This window comes from Bos mutus, chromosome 24 (assembly GCF_027580195.1).
Source record: "Bos mutus isolate GX-2022 chromosome 24, NWIPB_WYAK_1.1, whole genome shotgun sequence".
In the NCBI taxonomy this organism is placed as follows: domain Eukaryota; kingdom Metazoa; phylum Chordata; class Mammalia; order Artiodactyla; family Bovidae; genus Bos; species Bos mutus.
The window spans coordinates 40875324-40901922 of NC_091640.1; the positions used below are offsets into that span (position 1 = coordinate 40875324).

The 26599-nt window shown below is 43.3% G+C and overlaps 1 protein-coding gene across 4 annotated transcripts in view; it reads left to right on the forward strand.

Moving 5' to 3' along the window:
- Nucleotides 1-26599, forward strand: part of PTPRM (protein tyrosine phosphatase receptor type M) — a 660428-nt gene that overhangs the window by 434144 nt on the left and 199685 nt on the right. For all 4 annotated transcript variants that reach the window (XM_070361479.1, XM_070361481.1, XM_070361480.1 and 1 more), the window contains exon 14: nt 11687-11819. In XM_070361479.1, the coding sequence (XP_070217580.1) occupies nt 11687-11819 (133 nt within the window). The remainder of the gene's footprint in view (nt 1-11686; nt 11820-26599) is intronic.

Consider the following 26599-nt stretch of genomic DNA (forward strand, 5'->3'; position numbering starts at 1 on the left):
AATGGTGAGAGGATACAGCACTGCCATGGGAGATTCTGTTCCTTCTTCCTTGTCATTTTTGTAAGCAAATACTGAGTCAAATGTCAAGCATTTGGTTTCAAACATAATATAATTTAAAGGATATATATTGCACTAAAATAGTGTTGCTTTTTCCATTTTTACTACATAAACTTTGGAATTTCTATGTAAAAGATTTTCAAAGCAAGAGAGCAATTTAATTTTTCAGTATCCTTTTGTGTTTTCTCTTTCCATCAGCAGTGTGATAAAGGAAACCAAAGCAATGCATTTAAGTGCCTTTTATTTGCTTAAGGCACAGAGCTTCCTGGCTTGAAAAGCATAAATTGGAATTTATATTTTAGGAAATCTACCTTTTAATTTTGTTATTAATCTCATGCATTATGCATATCCAAAATGAAAGCTGAAGGTAAAGGTTTGAGCTTAAACGAAAATTTTGGCAAAAGATGCGAAATACTGGGGAGAAAACAATGCTTGTAGTTTTAAAAAATAGAGATTTTGCATGAAAGATTTTATGCTAATGAGTTATTCTTGCCTTTCCTGTAAGGAATATATAATATCAATTTTATAGTAAAATTATGTTGGTTCATATTTGATGTTAGTAAACATGGAAAAGGCCTGGATATTTTAATTTATTTTTTAAATAAACTTTTTTTTTTAAGAACAGTTTTAGGTCTACAGGATTATTGCAAAGATAATAAAAAGTTCCTATATACCCCACACCCAGTTTCCCTTTGGATATTTTAAAAATATTTATTAAGGCTGAAGGGCAATAGCTGTTTTACCAGGTCTTTGCTTTTACCCCAATGGCTAGCATGGAACTAGGCAACATCATAATCGTTCATCGACTCTTGTTGATAGATACCAATTGTGCTACTTTCATTTTTAGCCCTTCACTTGCCTTAGAAAAACACGACCACAATTTAGAACAGAAGGCATCAAGATGAACTCCAACAGCTTCATGTCTAAGAAACCAGTGAATTCCATTGAGAATTTGTAGGCAAAGGGCCATGTCTTACTGCTGTGCTTTTTGGTTGACTTTGGACTAGTCTCTCTTACAAATAAGCTTTTTTAGAATACTGTAAAATGCTTAGTATTTGTGAGAGGTTTTTTAAAGTATTTATGGGTGTGATCCAATATATTGAGTCAGAATGGAAAAGAAGTCAGAGTTTCCCCCAATGTCTTAACAGAGCCAGATGTTGAGGCAGCAAATCCAGAAAGCTTAAAGGGTAGAGCTCAGAGAAACAGAACTCTTTTCTGGAGAGAGAATTATTGTTTTAAATACTCTGCTGACCTTGTATTGATAATCAAGGGAAAGTCCAGAAAATTGAAAAAGCTCAGTCCTTTCGATCCAAGTGCCTCATCTTGTTTACCCTTTTGTTGATATCAGTATCAAAACTTGTTCAATATCAGTGTCTCCAGAGGGCTGACAGGGAGACCTGGAGCCTATGAAAAGACTGACTCCTAAAATTCCAGCCTGTTAACCACCACCTCTGCAACAGACAGGCACCCTCATGCACTGCTTTTAGAATTGTCATTATTTTCATGTAAGAGAATCTTGGGTTTGGCTTTGAATGTCTGATTCCTTCTCAAGCCATGGCTTTTCTAGCTTAGGAACCACATGTATGCATGCATGCTAAGTTGCTTTGGTTGTGTCTGAATCTTTGCAACCCTGTGAACTATAACCCTCCAGGCTCCTCTGTCCATGGGATTTCCCAGGCAAGAATATTGGAATGGTATGCTATTTCCTTCTGCAGGGGATCTTCCCAACCCAGGGATTGAACTTACATCTCCTGCATTGGCAGGAAGATTCTTTACTGCTGAGCTACTGGAGAAGCCCCTAGAAGGGGGCGGTACTGGGTTCGGGAGGAAGGTACCACTTTCCTTGATAGTAAACCATTTCAAACATTGTTTGTATTAAACATCAGTATATCATGGAGGAACAGGCAACGTTTACATGCTATATTCAAAAAAATCAAGCAACAGACTTCAAAGAAATTTAAAGCCAATGATCGACCACTTAGGATAAGGCTCCTGCTTGTCCTTGCCTGCCTGACTCTTGGGGACAAATGGTGGATCATTGTAAGAGTCAGGGCTTCCCTTTGACCAGCTTGGAGGGAGCAGGGAAAGCCCTGGAGTTTAGACTCCAGGTCATCTTCTATACTTCTGAACTTCATCTTCTGAACCACCTGGCACTCTTCCTAGGGCCGTTTTCAAACATGTCAGACAGGAATCTGGGCCTCAGAGTCTCTGTCCTGGATTCAATAGGGCAGTTCTCAGGTAAAGTATGGATCCCACACACCTAATTCAGAAAGTATCTGCTTGAGATACAAGGTCATGAGTTCAGACTTCTTGGGCAAATCTCTTAAATTCCAAGTCTCAGCTTCCATGTCTATAAAACATGGAGAATACTGCTTCTTAACCCCAGTGGGGGCAGTGGGAGAATTACCCCAATGACATATATAAAGGGCCTTTCACCAGCTGAGTCAGGGCCAAGGCAGAGGAGTTGGCAGTTGCTCGTAACTTTCTGTCATGACTTTGTTACTCACTGTTGTCCTGATAAAGGATTGTTTATGCCTCCTAGGACTTTCAGAAGCCCATGGTAATTAATCCAGGCCACTGCTCTTCCCAAGCTTGAATGCAAAATTGAACTTCCCAGAAAATGAATGGCTTTCTTGATGCTAGGTAGGGTATTATTTACATGAATACCATGTGGCTGCTGGGGTCTCCAAGAGCCCCAGAGTGTGGGAGGAATCTGATTATTTTCTTATATGTCGAGACCTGTGATGAGTTCCCCCACGGGTGGTATTTCCCACTTGCCTGCCTTTGAGATATAGGTGCATCAGAATATAAGCTATATTCTCTTGCTAGTGGTGACCATGGTGATGATGCTAGTGATGAAAAAAAAAAAAAAATCACCACATTTTCAAAGACAGCTGCTTTATTTGAAGCTGTAATAGCCCAGAGCAGTGTCTAACCTATTCTGCACCTCCCTGTGGCCCAGAGCACGGAATAAAGCGCCAGGCTCCCCTTTGTTGTCCTGGCCACTGGGGCTCCATCGCCCCTCCTCACTGTCCTTGGTGTTGATGTGAGCACCTCTCTGTGCTCGTCCTTCAGTTACGCCGGTTCTCAAGGGAGCCCAAGACGACGCACTTTAGCAGAACTCTATCTAGAGGGATGATAGATGATCTCATTGAGTACCTTTTTTCAGACACTTGCTATGAAGTTGGAAAAATATGGAGCAGTTGGCAAGGGAAGGTGAAGCCACATAAGTTTTCTTCCACATGTTGTTTTCATTTTGAAGAGTGAGCGACTATCTCTGAGAAACATCTTTGAAAATCAGCCTGGCACCTGCCTGGGAGTTAATAAATGACATGTGTTCAACACATCTGTCAGGATCTCTGATGAGTTTTCCCATTTCCTCCAGTAAACATCCAAGCCATACATCACCCTAGCACTGTAATTGATGTTCAGTTTAATCTGTATAATGTATTATTGGTATTGCTAATGATGCAGTTATTAATTGTGGCCTATTATTAATTATAACAGTTTACTCAAGTTAGAGTTCTTGGTCAAAACACATATTAGCATACCAATTTTTGTCTGGAATTCTTGCATATGTGCTGTCCTTGTGGTTTTTGTTGTTTTTTACTCAAGATTGTGTCTAACTTCATAGGAAACATGATAAAAAGTGTGTGATATTGTCACTTTGGTGGGTACTTCTTATATGTCTTTGAATAATTTCTTTAGATATTGGAGTATATTTACATACAAATATGCGCATGCACACACTACATCAGAGCGAGTTATGTGTGTTTTTTGGCCAGTTTAAAGGCTTAAAAAAAAGGGAATTTTCAGATTTCTACCTTATTTCTTCTCTGAGTAACAAAGAAGTTAGAAAATGCTTCTAAAGTAAGGTCATAGGAATGATATAAACATTTTATTAAATAAACTTACAATAACTTTAATCATAATAGCATTATCTTAGAAATTTCTCCTTTTTCGCTTTCTTAAAAGTCCCAGACCATTTTAATTACTCTCCAGCATAAATTTTGGCTCCTTTAAAGACTTCTAAAACAAATTCGACATATGATCATGAAAAATGGTCTACAGCTACTTAATCATTACAAATATTGAGCTCATAACACTTTATTGTTGACAGATACTCATTTCCTGTCTCCCTGATATGTACCCAGTTAACTTTCTTGTCATTGATGGATATATATTTCACTGCTTTGGTGCTGGAAATATAACATTTTGCCACTAGTATTTATTTTCATGCTCTTTCTTTCTAGTAATCTCATTTTATCATTGATGAAAGTTTGGTCAGTAAATTTACTGGCAAAGACTTTTATCTGTCATCAACCTCCTGAGGAACACCTCCTGTGCCTGGCTGGCTCACAGTCCCTGGAGCCCAGGCCCAGATGGTCTGTCTTTCTCGGGGTATTGTCTTAATGGCCACGGAAGGTCATCTAAAGGCAGCCACAGACCCCATTTGTCTTAGTAAGCCCTCGATAAATGCTGGGAAGAGGCAGAGGAAAGACCACAAAACAGGACTTGTCTTTACACTTCTAGTTTTTCCTGTTTTCTTTCCTTTTATACCCATCACCCTATGTATGGGAACTCTAGTGCACATGGAGAAAGAATAGGCTGGCTATGAAAAGAGCGCAAATGAGAAAGACAGAAAAATTAAAGTGAGATTTATTGTGAGAGAGCTTTGATTCAGCATGAACTTCAGACACATAATAAGATGCTGGGCTTGGTCATGTGAAGACTAAAAACTAAAACCAGCTTTGTCCCAAGGAACTTATGTTAAGATGTAATATAAAGGACTTACCAAAATAATGGAACTTGCAGTTGAAATAGTCAACAGGGGTGACAAGGAGAGGCTCCATCAGTTCAGCAGGAGAGAGAATACTTCCTGCAAAGCCACAGGGACAGTGCTGGGCTCACTGGCCTTTGAAAGACAAGTAGGCCTCTATGATGTATGAGAGGGGATGGGTCCACAGAGCAGCAGCAAAGGTCCTGAGAAGGGAGATGTTGGCTGTGGAGCTAGAGGGGGAGGAGAGGACTGGTCATCTCTGTTTGGTTGGAGCACAGGTGGATGTAGGAAAGTCAAAAGAGAAGAAGCATGAAGTTTGGAAAAGAGTTGGGAGGCAGCTAATGGGAGGCCCAGCTGCCTTTTGAAATAAGCATTTGGAGGCTTGGGGGTTTTTATTTTGTTTTTTAAATGAAAGAGTGAGCTGATTAGGCCTGTTCTTTAGGAAAATCACTGTGCAAGAGGCTAGATGGGATGTCTCCCTAGGAGACAAGTACAAAATACAGAAAAGAAATAAACCAGGTCTGTGGCAGTGGGAAGAGAGATGAAGAAAATACAGTGTGTTTTTAATTTTTAGAGATTGGGTAGGGAGGTAAACTGACCTGGTGTTAGGTGACTATCCTTCAACCCAAGATAGAGTTTTGTTTTAATGCCTTCAAAGTTTAGTTTCAAACAAGCTGTTGGAAATATACACTCTGAACTGATAATATCTTCAAAATCACCCATTCACATTCCCTTTATTGATTATTCAGTTTGTATGAAAGGTGAACACAGCTGATGGCATCTTATTGACAAGCAGTTCACTCATTTTATTACTTGACCATGATTTGAGAAATACAAATGGAGGAAATAAAGCCATTTCATCAGACCAGTAATGGCACTCATAATTCTCTGCAAACTTCTAGTGCCCAGAGAATAAGTGATCAGGATTTGATAGATCATCTTACCCACAGGATGTAGACCCATCAATCAATGAGAGCAGTAACTGTCATGAAATTAGAACAAAAATAAAAAAGTAGATTAATTTTTTAGAGACGGTATATGTCAAACAATCCAGCATCTCAGTTTTATATGAAAAATTACGTTTCTGATTATTACTTGTACGCCGTACATGCTCTGTGCGCCCTGCAGTGGAAATTAGGTACAAGGGAAGAGTTATAAATTCAAAAGCATAATCAGGTTACAAACAATACATAAAATGTGAACAGAGATTATTCCAGGGGTGCTGATTGACTTTGCATTCCCAGAAAGAGAAACAGTGATGTGTAATTTAAATGAAAAATCTTGGAGATATTTCGTGATTATATATAATAATATCAAGGTACAGCCGGAAAAACCAAACACAGATGACAAGGAATTCTAATTTTCTGAGCAATAAGACTTGAGTGAACTACAATAATCTTTAAAACTGGGTGTTGCTATTTTTAAGAAAAAGAAAAGATGTCTGCAAAAGGTGAAAAAAAAACTATGATAATTAATTGAAATAGATTCTCTATTCCATAAAGTCATAAAATGCTAGTCCAGAGTGGCTGAGGCTTCCTCGAAGGATGTTTTAGAACATCTTTGAGGACCAGTGCTCTTTGAAACACACTCTGAGAAACAATATCCTCATGTTTCCATTTCATTTTTTCTCATAAGGTTTCTCAACCTCCTGTTTCTCTTTTCAGCACCTTCCCAGGATGGCTGTTCCTGACCCTTTTTTCTCTCCCCCAACCACAAATACCAGAGTGGAATTTTGGTATTTGGTCTTGCATGTTGTGAGAATGGAGTATTTTGTTGTTTGAATTCGGTGCAGGCATTTTACCCAAACACCAGTTCTGTCACCAGGAAGCAGGCCAGGTTCTTCCCTGAGCAGTGCCGGTGTCCGGTGCCCGGCTCTAAGGCCAGAGGGCCTGTGTGTGGCCAGTGGGCGCCTTTTGTGAGCCCCTCCTCTTTGTAGTTCCAGTCACCCCCTGGGGCCAGACACTGGAGGCCCCTAGCCCAGGGGGCAGTAGCCTTCACTGCTCTCCACATGGACTGTCCTTCTCTCCTCCAGTTGGGTTTTGAAGACATAGTCAGACATAGTCCCTCTCTCAGCCTCTTGTGTCTGGCAGAGAAAGGTGAACTCTCACTCGTCTTATTCATCTTGAGTGTCCTGCAGGGCCTCATTATGGGTCCTGAAGCACAGGAGGAGCTGTTTATCTGAGACCGAAAACCAGGCTTGACTGCGTCCCAGGGATGGGTCAAGCAAGCATCCGTTCCGTGTCTGTCCCAGGGACGCTCCCGCCTCTGATGGCTCATGGATCACTTAGGGTGGAACTCGGAGCCGTGTCACCCTCTGCCTTTTCTCCTCCTCTTCCCTTCTCCTCCTCCTTCTTGTTATAAGGAGGGAGGAGGGGGCCAGCTCTGTGCTCCTTGATAAACTCCCAGCCCCACCGCAACCCTCACATCTCCGTTGCCACCTGCTTTGAGATCACCAGGATTCATCTCACGAGGCCCTTTTTCTCATAAAGCCCTGGCGTCCAGCTCCCCCGTCTTCCCTAAGCCCTCATCCCCTTACCTCTCTGTACGACCCTCTCCAGGCCCATCCCTTCCTGTCCCATCAAGGTCGTTACTCCAACAGGCATCTCCTTTCCCTCCTGCATCGTCAACTTTTTCCCCTCCAGGGGTCCAGAAGCATCATCATTCAAAATGCCCTCATTTCTCCCATCTTAAAAAAGAGCAGTTTCCCTGGATCCCCACACTCCTCTCTGGCTCCGTATCACACTGACTTCCTCCTCCCTCTCCCTCCTCCCTAGATCAGCAGCTCCTTTTTGTCCCCATTACTGGCCCTTCTTATGACCCACCCTCTCAGTTCACCTCCCAAGCACTCTCCTGTAGTCTCATGGCTTTAAATATCGCCTGGCAACCCCCAAATGTTTGCCCTGAGTCTAGATTTCTCCACTTTATGCCCAACACCTACTTCATATCCTGCTGGGCTGGCATCATGGGCCTCCAGGGGAAGTTTGTATGGTCTGTGTAGTGGTCAGAACTGGGCCCAGACCCTAGAGCCAATGGCTGAGTACATCGAGTTCTCAACCTGGAGAGCTCCTGTTACTGAATTTAGCATCCAACACTGGGCCAAGACAGACTGGATTCTGCCAAGTTGAAAATCAACCAACCACTGCCATGGATAATCACTCCTTTTCTTTAGAGATTTTTTTCACGTTGGATGTTATATCTGAAACCTGGAACACCATCCTTTTTTTTTTTTCTTGGAAATGCTCTTCTTGGTCATTAGAACAGTCCACTTGGCGCTGTCACGAGGAGTCAGCAGCCTGCACATCCGTGGAGGTGATATTCACCCTCCTTCCCCCTGAAATATTTAGCATATTTATCATTCTAGTGACTGTCCAAGCCCACATAATACACACTTTTAGATGCATTTGAATTTATTCTCTTCAAAAGGAGCTACACGTGCGGACATGTGCAGTAACCTCTAAGCGGAATGCACAGTAGAAGAAAAAAAAATGCCTTTCCATGAAGAATTTGAATTTATACCAAGAAAAAAAAAAGGAATAAAAGGTTGTAACATTAGAAACCTGGCACGAAAATAACAAGACAAGGGGAAAATATTGTTAAAAAAAAAAACCTCTTGCCAAGCAGTTTGTTAAGTTACACTGTTACATTCGTAGATTTGGGTGAGGGGGAAAGAAGTGAGTGAAGTAGCTCAGCCCCATCTGACTCTTTGTGACCCCAATGGACTATTTAGTCCATTGAATTCTCCAGGCCAGAATATTGGAGTGGGTAGCCTTTACCGTTCTTCAGAGGATCTTCCCTACCGAGGGACTGAAGCCAGGTCTCCCACATTGTAGGCAGATTCTTTACCAGCTGAGCCACAAGGGAAGCCCAAGAATACTGGAGTGGGTAGCCTATCCCTTCTCCAGCAGATCTTCTTGACCCAGGAATCGAACCGGGGTCTCCTGCATTGCAGGTGGATTCTTTACCAACTGAGTTACCAGGGAAGCCCCCGGGGGAAAGAAACAAGCTACCAACTGCAACCACATTCTGTCACAGATTATCCTGTCTGTGGCTGACTGACAGGTCACAGCCCCAGGTTTCCAAAGGGACAAAGGGGAGCGAAGCGCGTCCTGAGGGGGAGGGACAGAAGGAGGTTCACTTCAGGCAGGATGGAGGGCAGAGCACGCAGAAGGCAGGGGTGGTGTGTCCCCGAGGGCACCTGCAGTAAGTGACACACTTCCGTGAGATTGTCCTGGGGTTGTGATTTATTTCAGCCCAGTTTGTGTTTATGTTGGTGCTTCTCCAGAGTAGTTGTAAACCCAGACTCCTCACTCAGCCCCTTCACCCAGGTAGTAAGCCAGTGACCGTGTAGGGAAACCTGCAGGGCAGCCCTCCTCGCCCTTTTTGAGTTGCTCCCCCATTTTGCACGATTTCTGCCATGATCACCTTGCCCCTGTGTCCTGTGGAGGCTGAACGTTGCATTTTCTTGGCCTTCAACATGAAACAAGTTGAGTAAGTGCTAAGGAACGACCATGCTGAGCTTTGCCGGCTGCGCGGCAAGTGCACTCGCCTGTTTGCGACAGGAAATGAGGCATCGCTGGGCTGATGTCTCTCCCTGACCCGAGGATGGGCAGAGTCACACCCCGGTTCTCACAAAGCTTAGAGAAGAGGCTAAAGTACAACAAGACTAGTTGTTTAGTTAACAGAAGCAGACATGAGACCATTAATATGACCAACTCTTCTCATGGAGTGTTTACAATCCTTGTAATTGCTTATATTTAAATTTTTAAGCCATATCCAGTTTTTCTAAATAATTTATTCCCTGAGTATTTATTGGCATAATTTAGCTACAAAAAACTTAGAGAATCATTTGTTTAGAAAGTCGTCTACCACCATACCACCCTGAACATACCCTATCTCGTCTGATCTCAGAAGCAAAGCAGGGTCTGGCCTGGTTAGTACTTGAATGGGAGAAAGTATACCTGGATAACTTGTAATCTATCTCTAGTGAGATAAATGGAGTGGCTCCCAGTGTGCCAGCATTTGGAAGAATAAAACCAAATAGCTTTCTTTTTAAGTTTTCAAATTATATTTAAAAAATCAAAATTGAAAGCCATTAGGCTTTTTGTCAAGTTTCGTGAATTTGAGCTATGTTATTTTTACATGGATGGCTGTTTTCACCTATTATTCATTTTTTAAAACATACACATTTTAACTTAAATTTTTTCTTAGCAGTTTAGTTAAAGAAGTACTATCCTCCAAATATACCACTTGGCTATGTGTTCCAGTATTGGGGTATATACTTCAGATGTTATTACAATAAAAAATGGTAACAGTGATATCTTCAAGGTTCATCTGACACCTGTTCGAGGGACATTCTTTCAAACAGAATAGCAGGACATCTCCCTGAAGTAGTCAGAAATAAAAATGTCCTGTAAAGAGTCATTCTATCCAGAAGAGCTTGTGTTAATAAGGTGTGATTTTTGCATCATGACTACTCTCCTTGCTATCGTCGATTGTATTGGAAAGAACACGTGCATGGAACCTCAGGCTATGGTGTTTCCTGCCTTGTGTTTCTCTGATCTTGACCAGTTCCGTCTATCTGATGGCCACAGCCATGTTCAGAGTCCAGAGTCTCATATAAAATCTTAATATGAATAACTTTTTAAAGAAGCGTTAGTACGTTCCCAATGGAAACAGATGGCAAGTTTATAGTCTGACCCCTGTTCCCTGCTGTGACTCAGACCAAGCCCCATGTGGAGCGCGTAGGACACAATGATGGTTAAGTTTTTCAAGAATCAGATGACCCATAAATGCAAAACCCAGTGGAAGGGTAGAAAGGGCTGGTACCAAGAGTCAGTGTTAATTTCATTTTTACCAACAAGAAGAAAATTCTAACGTGGGAGATTTGGACATAAAATCTCCACTTTCCCAATGAGCTATATCAGTAGGGAGAGGGACATGATGGCTCAGATGCCAAGGGCGGTCGTGTTCTGACGAAAAAAGGAGCAGCCCTTAGAAAATGGATTCTGTTTAGAGAATAGAACGATAGAATCCTAATATTTTTCATCCCGAGCTCATTTAGCAGAGGTAATGGATATTTCATCAGACACAGATATGCCATTCCATTGCATTACACTGTAAACAGGACGGACAGTGTTTGGGAAATGGGAGAGCTAAGACAGTAGCCACTGGCAGGCCCTGGTTATCTCATTTAAACAGATACCAAATGTGGGCAACAGTAGTGTGATCGTCGGTTGCTTCCCACTTTGTGAATAAATTGCTTAGAAGGAGTCTTTGCCTACCAGATGTGACCTAGATTTAGCTTTTCAAAGGCGGAGGGTTGGAGGGGTGGGAGTATCTCTATTGTGTTAAAAAAACAATTGCTGGTAAAATGCACAGTAAGTGAGCTTATCTCCCCTCTCCAGGTGTTTGGGCTAATATGTTATGGAATTACTGCTTCATTTATGAAAAATAATTGGGGGAAATGTTCCAGCAAATCAAATTTGGATAAAGGCTGAGGATGTCTATTGTGTTGTTAGCAAGTTTTTAAAAAGGCAGAAAGATCAGGGAGCCCATAGAGATAATAAAAATATTTTAAAAACTGTGTTTGAGAAGAGTCTCTCATAAAAGGGTCAGGCGTGGGTGTACTTTCCAACTTGTGTTGGGGTTTAGTGAAATACGGAAGAACAATGAGAACAATTACACCCCTTTCAGCGCCTGTGAAAGCTGCTGAAAAAAATCAAAGCCCGTCTGTCTGCTGGCTCCGATAAGTCTTACGACTCTGTTAAAGGTGGCGAAAATGTAAAAAGCTAACGTTTCTATTCTCCCTTACCCACCGTGTCTCTTTTCTTGTCTCCCCGCCTCCTGCAGGAGCCGCCACTCCAAAACCAGTCCCAGAACCCGAGAAGCAAACAGACCACACGGTCAAGATCGCGGGGGTCATCGCCGGCATCCTGCTGTTCGTGATCATATTTCTCGGGGTCGTGCTGGTGATGAAGAAAAGGTGAGCCCCTGGCTGTTGCCATGCAGGTGCTGCTGGCCCACTGTTGGCCAAGAGGCTTCTCGTGCGTGAAAGCGTTCTGTTAGTCCGTTGTCTTGGATGACCGAGCCACACCTGTGGCTCTGGTGGTTCGTATTTTGCATCATGTAGCAGTCAAGGTTATGGGAAAACATTTGGAGTCCGCAGCTGGATTTTGTGTGACTGTGAAGAGCTTCTTATGCCAGGTCAGCGTTAAGGATCAGGTGTCTTCCCACCAGTTGGTACTTACTTAAAGCTCAGCAGAATCAGTAAAATCACTTGTTCACCAGGAAATGTTCAGTATTAATACTTATTACTAACAATAGATCTTGAGGAATACAAGAAAAGAGACTTCTCCTTCTCATGATAAGGAAGATAATGACGGAGTTTCTTGGCCCTGCGTTATGTGCAGGCACCATGTCAGGGGATTAAACAGCACAATATCCCACGAGAGAGGGACTCTCAGGATCAGACAGACAGCAACTCAGGGCGTGGACACATAAGGACAAGGATGGTAACATGTTGGGTGTAGTAAGGTTGCCCTTTCTAGCCAGGGGTGGTCAAGGCAGGAGAAAAACACATATGGCCGCAGAAAGCAATCGTCACCTCCAATACATGAAAAATACACAGTCTCTTTTGTCTTGTGGAAATGAGAACTTGCTTAATAATACAGTGTTCAGTTTATATAAAAATGATCAACATAAAAGGTAGATGGCAAAAAGCAGTAAGATAAATTATCCGTTTTTTATGTAGTTTAAAATTAGTTATAAACAATTACATCCTACTGTATAGCACAGGAAACTATATTCAATATTCTGTGATAAACCATAATGGAAAAGAACATGAAAAACAATATATTGAATATATACATACATATATATATATACACATGTAAAGAACCATCACATTTCTATACAGCAGACATTAACACAATATTGTAAATCAACCAACTTCAATTTAAAGAAAAATTTAAAACAATGATAGAGTGTGAGCAAAGTTACAGATGACAAGAAGTGCAGGTCGAGAGGCTGACAAAGCCAAGTCAGGGAGGTCTTGTCTGGTCACCTAAGGAGCTAGACCTGGTTGGTAAGTCCACTGGTGGCCTTTAAGCAGGTAGTAATGGGATGTGCTTTTTCTATTAGAAGGATCACTCAGTGTTAAGGTTGAACCCAGCAAGGAGAGAAAAGGGCTCGAGGCAGGAAGACCAGCAACTTTAGAAACATCAGGAGGTTGCAGCCGCTTGTAGGCTGATCCGGGGAGCTGAAGTAACACAGAAAGAACCTGTTGTTGGCGAGGCCGTTGGTGGGGGTGTCCCCGCTCCCCAGTCATGGGGTGCGTATGAGCTAGGCTGTGTGGGGCATGAAGAGGGGAGCTCAGCTCTGCACTTATGTCCAGTCTTCCTGTGCCACGGAGTGGACACGTCCCCTGGGCAGGGGGGGTGTGCTGGCATGCAGTGCTATCCACAGTCAGAGTCATCCATCCACGTGTGCCCAGCTGAAGCTGGGGCTCGAACGTGGGCGCTCAGCGCGACTGTCAGAAGGAGGTTGAGGGTAAAGGTCAAACCTTGGGTCACAGGGATATTTAAGGGATGAGCTAATATCTGAATGTATAGGCATACATGTACAGCTTTCCTTGCTTCTTCTTTTGTATTTTGTTTACTGGTCTGGTGAGGCCTCAGGACGATGCCTTGTCCTGGCTCATACAGGCCTGGCTGGTCCCCATCATTTCAGCTCCTCCTCCCTCTTGTCATCCACCTTTTCTTCCTTTCTTGTTGGTCACACATCATTTAATTTCACTCCATTTTTAAAATATTCTTTCTTGTGTTGAGAACTTTGGTGATCTGCTCTCTTAGCAGCTTTTAAATATATAGCACTATAGTGTTGTATATACATAGAGGCTCAGATGGTAAAGAATCTGCCTGCGATGCTGGAAACCCTGGTTTGATTGTTGGTTCAGGAAAGATTCCCCTGGAGAAGGGAACTGCAACCCAGACCAGTATTCTTGCCTGGGAAATCCTATGGACAAAGGATACTGGTGGGCTACAATCCATGGTGCTGCAAAGAGTCAGACCCAACAGAGCGATTAACACTTTCTTAATTACTTACTTACGGCAATGGCACCCCACTCCAGTAATTTTGCCTAGAAAATCCCAGTCAGACACAACTGAGCGACTTCACTTTCACTTTTCACCTTCATGCAGTGGAGAAGGAAATGGCAACCCACTCCAGTGTTCTTGCCTGGAGAATCCCAGGGATGGGGAAGCCTGGTGGGCTGCCGTCTATAGGGTCGCACAGAGTCGGACACGACTGAAGTGACGCAGCAGCAGCAGCAGTATAGTGATATTAACTACAGTCACTTGCTGTAGTCATCCCATCCCCAGAACTCCTTAACCTTGTAGCTGGGAGCCTCCTCCTCCCTCTTCACTTCGCTTATCCCTAGCTTCCTTTTCTTTATCTTCTCTGCATCTCTAGCTGTCAGTCTCTATTTCTTTCTCCCTTACATCTCTGTCTTTTTCTTCCTCTCTTACTTGTTCATCACCCTTCATCCACTTTCTCATGGATGCTCTTTTTCTCTCCCACCTCGATGTTTATATAGAAAGCTTATCTTTGGTACGGGTAGTTTGTACTATTTTTTTAAAATATGATCCAGTGTGAATTCTAAGCAGCCCTAGGCCCTTGCATGCCTAGATATTCAAACTAAGCATTTTGGAGAGTTGATTTTTAGTCATGGGAACGTGTTGGATTTTCATGTCATCTGGCAAGTTCTCCATGAGGAATTGCCTGAAACCACCAATCCAGTTGCCCTCACGACCTTAGCTAAATGTTAATTCATCCTCCAAGGGTCTGATTCTGCTGGATTAATTTATTATTCTACCTTGGACTCTCAGGCAGACATGGAGGTTATGTTATAAATTATGCATTTGAAGAAATTGCCGATGGTAACATACGGCCTTGATACAACTTTAGACTAAATTCCAATAACTCATATCAAATTTGCATGATTATTTACTAGATGATAGCCTTAAAAGGGTTATTTTCACAGCATGTGCCACTGTGGTATTTGCTCTTTCTGAAATATAGAATATGCTGCCTTGTAAGGCAAATTTGTCAGAAACTTGTAAGATTTTGACCTGAACAATCATGTGGTTCAGACTATCCTAGTTAATAGAAATTCCAAAAACTTCTGATTGTTCAGGGTTTTCCCTCCAAATTGAAGCCTAGAATTTTAAATGTGTTTTTAACAGACCAGGGAAAACATGATAGTAATCACAGGTAAGTGGCTGGAGAGTTACTGATAAACAAGCTACAGAATTTGGTTAGCAGACAGAGAGTTTAGATTTGGAATTCCTGGATCTGTATTTTAACCAACTCTGTGATTCTGAACTTCTTTGCCCCTTAGTTTATTCATCTGTAAGTTGAGCAAACTGCACTCAACCACATCTGAAGTCCCACCCAGGCCCAAACTCTCAGGCTTTCTATTACGTGGCAGCTGATGCTGGCGTCCTACAAGGGCAGTGAGGACTCCTTATGTATCTCATGCTATAAACATACCCGGCCACTCCTCCAAAGCTCACTTTGTGCAGTGGATTCAAGTCTCCATGGAGTGTTGGCTGGTGAAAGTTCATCTTTCAGCCACATGCTTCCTGTTGTCATACAGTAGGTACTCAGATAAAGGGGAGCAGCAGAAAGATGAAATGAGAGAGAATGAGCAATAAAGAGCCAGCTTTCATTGTATTGTTGGTCATGTTTGCTGGTACAAGCCTGTGCTCATCAAACTGGGAGACCCACTCCTGCCCAGGCTAGACTCAGTCACCAACATGAGCTTGTGTCATTGGTCATAAAGGCAGCCTGAGCCAAGGAAAAAATGTGGGTGAAGCAAATGCATCAGTACTTCTGGTAATATAGGCGGAAGTCTGTGCTGCCAGGGAAGAGTGAGAATTGACCATCTGGATGGGTCAGTGTTCTGGGCCACGTGGGCCTGAGCTCTTGGGAGGGGGAAACAGCAAATTTCCCTTGAAGATGTTGTCAATTATTGTCTTAACTAAGATCCTGTGGGCTTCTGAAAGGCCAGCCATCTCTAAAAATTAGTTACTGAAGGTAGGCCTGGAACAGAACCTGTAAAATCTGTTCTCTTTGCAACCCTATGCACTCTACAGTCCATGGAATTCTCCAGGCCAGAATACTGGAATGGGTAACCGTTCCCTTCTCCAGGGGATATTCCCAACCAAGGATCGAATTCAGGTCACCCGCATTGCAGGCAGATTCTTTACCAGCTAAGTTACCAGGGAAGCCCAAAATCTGCTCAACTCATACTAGCTCATGGAATCCTTTCACACCCAAGTCATAACGACAGAAAACTGAGATGACCTTCAGTTTTATTTAGCTATAATGTTTTATAACCTATCACAAATTAGTTGTTACCTGTTTGTGAATATTTATATACTGGAGCCTGGCCTAGAAAACAAACCTACTTTCCTTAATGCCCTTTACAAAACCTTTACATGTATTTTTATTTATTTTATTCTTTAGGCAAAACAATTTCTTGGTATTTTCCCATTCCCAGTTCTTTTGAGGGTGCAGTATTTTGATGAAGCAAATGTTAAGAAGGGGTGTTAAGATGAATATCTATGAAATAAAAAGATCTCTTGCAGAGTCACATGACAACACACTCAAAATTAATGTAAGTTGAGTAGAAGATACTTAGTTTTTCTCATTTTCATCCCTGTATAATTAAATATATTTGTATAAATGAAAATGCCTGCATGTTCAACATTTTTTCATAAGGAATAATTTATCTCAATAACATGTTTGACAGAATTTAGTATAAAAACACTGTCGATTTTTATCCTGATTAATTATATTTACTATTGTTTCTAAAATTGCTATAGATCTTTTAGAAATTTGAGAACATTTATATCAATTACAGTAATATTTCTGTCTCAGTCATTGTGGTAAATAGAAATTACAGAAGTTTTGACAAAATGGAAATCATTAAAGAGATACACAGTCTTGGTCAAAATAGCAAATGTTAGCTCTCCCACTGCATGCACACCTGTTATAGGTAAATATGACTGTTTCCATTCTGTAGCACAATACCTCACTCTCCTTTCCATAAAGCATTTTAACAGATGTGCGTTTTGCAAATGTGGGCTTCTCAGGTGGCTCAGTGGTAAAGTACCTACCTGCCAATTCAGGAGACGTGGGCCTGATCTCCGTGTCAGAAAGATCCCCTGGAGAAGGAAATGACATCCCACTCTAGTATTCTTGCCTGGGAAATCCCACAGACAGAAGAGCCTAGAAGGGTACAGTCCAGGGGATCGCAATCTTTTGTCAGACATGACTTAGCGGCTAGACAACATTTTGCAAATGCAGCTTATGTCATTAAATATTTAGCACCTTTCTATTGTATTTAAAAAACAGTGTAACTACCAAGAAAAAAAAATTCAATACTGTAGGAAGAGTATCCAAAAACAGGAAACCAAAAAGATAAGAGAGAAAAATGTGATGAAAGTCCACTTTCTAAAGAGATGTCTGCAGTGTATGAGTGGAGGTAAGTTGACATTAACTGTAATTCCCTTACTAAACCTGTTTACACTTGAGATAGAATTTTTTCCACTATATTTAAGGGTCAGTTGCATGTAAAAAATGTCTCAAGTCTGAATGCTTTACTCAAAGTCCTGTTTCAAAATCACATTTTCTGAAACCGTACTGAGACAGTCCTGTGTAGCCATGTCTTTGTGACTGTTTAGACTACGTGTACTTGACATGTAGTCGTTTAGATAATAATCAGGTGCTGAGACTCTTCTGCGGTAGCACATGCTTCAGCACACGTGAAACAGGACACACATGTAACCAACTGGTCTGGAAATGCCCTCCTAATTAATTAGCTAGTGTACTTTAGTTTTCTAATGGTAACTGAATGAGCTCCTTGTTCAGTGGTAAAATATAAATTTATCTTATTTTTAAGATTTGTTTTTGATGTGGAATATTTTTAAAGTCTTTATTGAATCTGTTACAATACTGCTTCTATTTTAAGTTCTGGCTTTCTGGCTGCACAACATGTGGAATCTTAACTCCCTGACCAGTGATGGAGCCCTCACCCCCTGCATTGGAAGGCAAAGTCTTAACCACTAGACCGCCTGGGAAGTCCATAAGTTGACCTTTGTCAGTTCTTTTCTAACCAGGACTTTATGTGGTAACTCTAATAGCTCCCATAGTCGCACTGTTTCTGGATTTGACCTATTGGTTTATTTAACTATGTTCTACTGGGGGCTCCTTATAAATATTTTCTTTTAAAAAGGAAAGTAGGGAATACAGGTACCAGTTTTTGTTTTTGTTTTTTTTTTTAATTTAACAGGAAGAAAGTGTCAGAATGATAAGAGGCAGTCACTGGACTTTAGAATCTCACAACCTGGGTTCACAGCTCCTACTTGGTGCTGGCGTAAATTCAGGGGTGTCATGTAACCTCATATTGGCGTAAATTCAAGGGTGTCGCATAATCCCGTGTTGGCGTAAATTCAGGGCGTCACGTAACCTCTCTGAACTCACTTTGCAGATGTGAAATGTGATGATGATGACTTGTACTTCACGGGGCTGGGGGTGGGGAGGTGGGGTAGGAAAATTAAGTGAGAGGACTCAGGCATATAGTTGGTGCTTGATAAATAGCAGCCCAGAAGTTCAGGAAGCTGTTCAAGATCACGTGGGTGGTACTCGGAGAGCCTGGGGTACATCCAGGTGTGTCTTACTGTTCCCACCTGCTGCCCTGGTCGCAGCAGTCAAGTTCAGAGGTGCCTCTCGCTCAGTAAACCTCAGCTGCTCTTTGTAACCAATAGTTAGGGACACCAAACAGTCATCGTCTTATTGCCATTTACTCTTGCTGGAAATCTACATGTATTTCAAACTGGCAGCATGTTTTAATCTCCTTTCTGAGCTATCACTGGAGAATAGCTGCAGGATCACTTTTTCCTCTTAATCCTTTCGAATGTGTGTGTTCATGGCATTCTTGGAGCCATCGGTTTTCTCCTAAGAACTCAGAGCAGAGAAGATGCTGTGTCCTCGTCTGATTAGTGAGTGAGAGAGCTTTGTTGAGTTTTATAGTAAGCCTTCAGCAATTGAGCTTCACTCCCTCCTTCTCAGACACAAACTCTAGGGTCTGGGGGCTGTGGAGGGTCTGCAGGGCCCTGGAGATGAGAGGCTGACATGGGCCCCTGCGAGCTATGTGGCCTGCAAGCTGCTGGCTTTGTGACCCCAGTTTCCTCAGTGTAATGCCCCCAGCGGGTTCCAGCTGGTGCTAGTGGTAAAGAACCCGCCTGCCAATGCAGGAGATATAAGAGATGGGGGTTCGATCCGTGGGTTAGGAAGATCCCCTGGAGGAGGGCATGGCAACCCATTCCGGTATTCTTGCCTGGAGAATCCTATGGACAGAGGAGTCTGGCAGGCTACGGTCCAGGAGGTCACAAGAGTTGGACATGACTAAAGCAACTTAGCATGCCTGCACGCACAGTGTCCGGAAGTCATAACAGACCTTTCCTAGAGTGTTCGGAGAAGACGATGTGTCATTGGCATTGTGGTGCTGACCCCAGTACTAACTATGTGGTCAGTGCACACACCGTGCTGCTGCACCATTGAGCTGGAGCTGTGTGTCTCATCACAAACTTAAAGTCTTAGTTTCTGCCCCCAGAGGCCAGCAGGACCAGGAGCTGGAGGAAGTGTGGCGTCCACTTGGAGAACATGGGTCTCTGTTGAGAAGGTTACTGGGAGGAAGGCCACCAGGGGCACAGCTTACGGTCCCCACAGCAGGGCCAGGTCTGAGCAGAGACTGTGGAGCCGAGAGCACAGAGGAAACTGCTCCCGACCAAACTGGCCCAACGGTCTTCCTCGTGCAGAGGCCCCTGCTCCATCCAGGGTTTTACTCCCTACAGAGAAGGAAGCTGGGTGCTGGGGCCCCGACAGCACCTCCCTTGGTGGTTTCCTGCTAAGCCCCAAGGTCATGTGAGTGGGCGTGGCCTGGGCACTGAGCACAGATTCTATGGGTATCTGAACCTGTCAGACCTGGACCCGGTCCAGGGCCGGTCATCAGGACAGAGGACGGGGTTCTCTCTCTCCTGTATCCGGAGTAGCACCCTGCATCTGTAGGGATCCCAAGCCCTCTTCACAGCCCAGGCCTCTCAGCTCTCACAGGAGCATCTGAGGGTGGACCCTCTGGTCATGAGACTGGCCCTGAGCTGGGCTCTCTCTGCCACCTCAGGGCATGGCCATCCTACTGATGCCTACCTGAGTGCCCTGGAACTTTCCACCACAGCTCCTTTGTATCTTGTATCCATTAGCACAACTTATTAAAACATGTTCTTTCTCTATATCTTAGCCTTGAGGTTCAAGTCTAACAGAGCCTATAAGGGGGTTTCATGTTTACCACTGAAATTGATGGCTCATTCTCTGAGGTGGCTGGCCCCCAAGCCTGTGTTGATGCTCCCAGCTCTGTCCCCCCAGGCTCTTTGTGCTCTGTAGAGGGCGACCATCTCATTCATGTTGACACAACCTTGCATTCTAGTTTGTAGAGTAGGAAACACCCAGGACATGAAAGCTGAGGATGCTTCATTTAGGATGATAGGATGACAACCATCATCCTAAGACAAACATCACTAAACCTGTCTTCTTGGTCAGTGAATCTGTGGATTCAAACTTAATATTATTACTTCAATTCTTTCTCATTTTGTATTAATGACTAAAACAGTAATGAAAAATACTTTCACTATAGGAAATATATATAGGTTAAGAGCAAACTAGTGTCTAACCTGACTTCTTTAGGCAAAATTCATGATCTCTCTAACATAAATCTGAATTTCAAGAAGGAAAGAAATTATAGCTGAAATCTTTAATCTTCTTTAATCATTTATGAAGAAGATAAAGAGGAGCTATCGTGTTAATTAGTAGAGGATGTTATTTCTTTTCTTTTTTTTTTTTTGCATGTCTCAGCTTTACAAGGTGCTGCAGTAAATAACGTATTGACAAATAGGAAAGGCATGTTGTTGCCCAGCGTCCTCACAGACTGTGCCCTTCAAGGTGCATCATGCTTCATTAGGTCCATTGGAAGGAGTTTGGGTTATTTTCATATATAGCTCCCCTCTTGGCACTGACGTGGTGCAACTAAAGTAAAACTATGTTTATGGGTTTTACTGCAATAAGTAAAAACTGACTCACTTATTAAGTCCAACCTCCTTCTATTTGTTTGTAAGAACAACACAAAACCAAAACTTGGCCAAAAATGTAGGGCAGGTAATCCCATCTAAGCATGGCCCATGTTCTCTCTCCTGCACACCCAAGCATGAATACAACTTTTTTGTGTTAGTTATATTCCTGAGATGACTTGGAGCCCTGTGGCCCGATGCCAGAATTCCAGCGTGGACCTAGTATTCGGTACTTCCCAGATCTCCCTTGTCACAAGTGCTCAGACTGCCCTCTCCATGCATTCAGCCTCCTGAATTACCTGGGTGCCATCTGCCTCTGCTCTTAGATCCTAGCATGTTACTGGCTGTGATGTGGTCCTTTCTAATCATCTTTGACACCCTTCTCACACCTAGTACAGTCTTTGCTGCTAGTGGACATATAGTATATTTAGTAATTAAAGACTGAAAACACTCCTTTCATGCAAGCCCTTCAGTGCCACCCTGGACTTTGAATTGCTTTTTATTATAGGGATGTGTAAGTTTTATAATATAAGATGCTGTATTAATTTTTCCATACTGTAGGTTTTTGGTGAACAGATTCCTTCTTTTGAAAAGTATAATTTTTAAATGTCTGAATAACAATTACTTAGGTTTTCAACTTGATGTATTAAAATCATTTAAATGAATAGGGATATATTTAAATTCAGATACAGCTTAATTAAAAGAAAAATGGGCTCATATCTATCATTTACTTATATTATCACTTATTTTTAAACCACCTTTGAAACATTTTTCATAAACAGCCTTGCATGTTTTTCACAAGCAACATCAATTGAGATAGAAATTATTATATTTACAAAATGAATAAGAGCCTCAGGATGAATTTTTCTCTATACAATGAGCACCTGCCCTAAATAAATTGAATATCCAGTTTTCCAGGTCTTCCATTCAGCGGGTTCACAATGGAAATGCTCAGCTTCGTGTCTTGGTAATTCACGTAGGTCTGCAGCCCTGTCGCCACTGAGAGCACTCCCACTGTATCCACACACGGCTCAGTTCCTTCGAGTGCACTTGATGAGAATTTATGATAAACATTAGCTCGCTGGCCTTACATCAGAAGGAAAACATTAAGAGAAACAAAATCAGGGAACAGCCATTTCCTGAGCAGCTTAATGTCCGTGTGTCAGAACACCCTTCATCCTTTCACCTGATGTGTCTAAACCGGCTGGTGGGTTTGGAGTCAAAAGTCAGTCGTGGAAGAACTTGGCCAGTCCTCAGAGTGGATCCTGCCTGATTCCTAAGACTAGTCCTCACCTTTGCTAAAAAAAGGGGAAGAGGGGGAAATCTCAGAAGTACATTAAGACACAGGAACATATTGGTGACGTAGCATTAACTGAGACTCTTGGCTCGGTGGCTGTCATCTGGGAGTGGTATTGTCACCTTAGGGGACGCTTGGACATGCTTGAGGGTATCTGCATGAGGAATGGCTTAATTGTACACATCTGCCATCTGCATGGTTCCATAGTCACAATAATCAAGATTCTTCTTTATAATTTATCAAGATGTGGCTGACTTGGAGTTCAGGCCTAAAAGTCGCAGGAGGCCTAGTTTAAGCATCACAGTCAAAACTGCCTCCCGAGGGGCCAGGAAAACTGACCAGGTAGTGAGGGGGGGCCTGGAGAAGAGCAAGTCTAGAGAAGATCTGGGCTGTTTGGGTCCCTTAGGTGTGCTGAAATGTCACAGACAGTCCTCTTCCCTTCAGTCCCTGGAGAAGCCAAAAGTCTTGATTTCTTTTATTAAATCTACTAAAGTTTTTATCATTGGCAACTAACCATTTTTTGATACTCCATTGGCCAGATAAAATGGGTATCCAATCGCCAATCATCAATTGCTGACTCCCAATTCTATTTTAAGATAAACAAAGCAGGAGACGTGAAAATGACCCTATTTAAAAATTCACCTACAACGCTTCTGGCTGCAGATGATGTCTTAGACCAGGAAAAAACGACGGACTCCTTCCTTGTCCACGTCCTTAGCATCTGTGGTGGTGGTAGTTTAGTCGTTAAGTCACATCCAACTCTGTATGACCCCATGGACTATAGCCCGCCAGGCTCCTCTGTCCATGGGATTTCCCAGGCCAGAATACTGGAGTTGGGTGCCATTTCCTTCTCCACCTCGGCTCCTGAGATGCCCTCAAATAGGTGAATAGGTGGCTCCTGCTTGGAAATACATGACCATTTAAGCTTCGTTTATCTTGTCTGCGATGCTGACAGTAGTTTGGATAGTGGATCCCCAGTTTGTGACAAGAGCAGTCCCCTCCTTCTGCACGTAGAATGGCTGTTGACTTCTGTATCTCTACTCCATGGCTGCACGTAGAATGGTTGCAATGAGAGCAGTCCCGTCCTTCCGCACTTTGAATGGCTGTTGACTTCTGTATCTCTACTCAGTGGCTGTGCATAAAATGGCTGTTGACTTCTGTATTGCTCTTTCTAAGCAAAGTCGGGAAACTTTGGAATCTAGAGGAGCTTCAGATTGCAACATCTATTAGAGCACCATCATTCAGAAGATTAACATTAAATTTATTAAATTCTGTTTCTATTTTAATCATCTTCCTGGTCTTTCAAAACAGTTGCCCTGTGTAGGAGAAAGGTTCCTAGGCTGCCCCTGAAGCCAAATCTGGCGGCTGCACTCCGACTCTGAATTAAATCTCAGAGAGAGTTTTGGATAAAGTAGACGAGAGTAGCTTTATTGCTTTGCCAGGTAAAGGGGGGCCACAGCAGGCTAATGCCCTCAGAATTATGTGTCCCACCCTGGAGGGGATAGTGAAGCTCTTTATAGTCATGGTTCAAAAAAGGCATGGTCAGCTTATAAACTTTGTTCTGATTGGTTGGTGATGACATAAGTGGGCTTCAGCATCATCAGCATTTCGGTTCCAACCGGTCTGGGGTCTCCCTGCTTGTGGGCAGTAGACCGTTAACTTCTCCCACCTGGTGGGGGTTTCAGTACCTGCTAAACAGCTCAGAGTTACTGTTATGTGTATCCCTTAAGGGGAACCAGTACCTGCCCCAAGTCTGCACTGGTGTTCTTGGCTATTCCTCCCTTGTCTCTTTATCTCCTCCATTCTCTGATTACCATCTGTTTGAATCTGCCCCTTGGAACTCTGTCAGGGAAGGTCCTGGGAACTGAATGAAGCCTACTTCCTGTAATCAAGGAATGGGGGACACAGGAAGGCTTTTGTGCCCAAGAGGCCCACAGGGCCTTGCTGGCTTTCACGCCTGGTCATCATGGTCATGGTCATGATGTGGATGCGATCTCATGACAGAGGGCTGGGGGGAGCCGGCCCCCATCAGTAAGGCCCTCCTAATAGACTGCAGCTGGCTGACCCAGTCAGAGCCCCGAGTGCCGTGGGTTCTCCCACTGCCGAGCCCAGGTGACAGAACCAAGCTGCCTGCTAGCACTGTGGCTGTTGACTTCGTAGGCTGGGTTTGAGAAGGAACAGGATTTATGGATCTGCTATCATCTGAGAATACAAAGGTCGTGTGTTACCCTGTGTGTCCTTTACCTCCAACCCAGCACACATCCATCTTTATGACCTGTCTTTAAGAAAGAGAATCCAAATGTAAATAATCTCCAGGGCCCTGGAGTTTCTGAGCTGACCCAGTATCCCTCCCAAGACCCCAGTCGGTGCTGACCTCAGACCATAGTCATGAGAATGTCCTGCTGCTTGGGTTGTGGTGACTCCTGGAGCCTCCACAGCACACCAGGCAGACCTGAGACCACAGCCCTGCCCGCTCTGCTCAGTGGGCATCTAGCACTTTGCCAGGAGCCCAGAGTGACTCCATGGCTTGCCACTCTCATTCTGGGGCCAGGACCACCCGCTGTCACTCCCTAGCAGAAAATTGCTCAGTGCCTGAGCTCCACTGCCTTCGCTTCCAAAGCAGTTTAATGTCTTAATGACCACCATGCTGGTGTCTGGACTTAAATAATCCATCCATTAGGATCTCCAAAGAGCTTCTAACTCACCCTGAGACTCCTCCCTAAGTTCTAAAATGGTGATTTTTTTTTTTTAATCTGGAACCTTGGGGTGCTGGCCTGATTCTGTAAACCTCACCTAGCTCTAGATCAATTCTAATATATTGAACACCCCTCACATGGTGACATGGGCTTTTCAGGTGGTGCTAGTGGTGAAGTACTCACCTGCCAATGCAGGAAACATGAGATGCAGGCTCGATCCCCGGGTCAGGAAGATTGCCTGGAGGAGGAAATGGCAACCCACTCCAGCATTCTTACCTGGAGAATTCCATGGACAGAGGAGCCTGGCGGGCTATAGTCCATAGGGTCACAAAGAGTTGGACACAACTGAACACATGAACACACACGTATGGTGAGATGCCCACCAGTGTGGCAGTGGTGAGGTCTGTCACCCCATCCTGAGCACCCTACCATCCACAGTTTATACCCAGGTTGGCAGTGATAACTTCCAAGGGAAGCCTTCCAGGCACAGAGCCCCTGATGATATTTTAAGGAAGGAAAGCAATATAATCCGTGTGTTCTTATTCTGCATACATTTTTACTCTTATGATCTATACTGATGCAAAGAACAACAACAGCAACAAAATTTAATTGAAGTTAGAAGTCACAGAGTAAAATGATGGTTCATTATATGAACGAAGAAACCAACTCAGGTATGAATGTGGTTGATTAATGAGCTTCATTAACAAGTTCACAGTTGCAGAGGTCAAAATTATAGATATGATGACATACGAGGTGACACTCTTCAGTGGTGTTCAGGTCCTTTTCCTAACACAGAGCATCTAAGGGCATCACCAACAATTATTTTAATACCATGTGTTCTATGACTTATAAAATTTTGGATTCTCTGAATATCTTGTAATTACTATCCTGACCAGTACATCAGCCTCCACGTTGTGTAGATTACACTGAGGGCATTCAGCAATCATTTCTCTTTCAGATGTGACCCTGCTAACTTTAATGGTAATATGTGAAGAATCTACAACAGTTAAGCTGGGAGCTTTGAAAAATAACAAATCCAGTGACTGAAGCTAAAGAAAAGAAAAGAGCCATAACAACAGATCCATAAACTAAAAAAGAAACTAAGCAGGGTAGAGAAAGACAAATTAGATTTTTGGATTCTAAATCATTGTTGATTATGATACATTGAGGGGCTTCCCAGGTGGCTCAGTCCATCCCTGGGTCAGGAAGATCCCCTGGAGGAGGGCATGGCAACCCACTGCAGTATTCTTGCCTGAAGAATCCCACGGACAGAAGAGTCTGGCGGGCTGCATTCCGTAAGGCACGAGGAGTCGGGCGTGACTTAGTGACTGAACAGCAGCAGCAACAGACAAAGGGTGTCTGGACAGGTTCTGAAGGACTGCCCTCACCACTCTACCCAACAGTCAGCCTTAGAGCCTTGGACCAGTCTTGGCACTGGGGGCTAGGCTGTGACGGAGTGTCTGCCTTGAGGACTCATAGGCCTGGGAAGCTGGGAGGGTTGCTCTGTCTGGCCCACAGCCGGAGAAAACGGATGTGATTGTGCATGTTTACCTGAGGCTAGGAGGGCCGCAGAAATACATCTAGC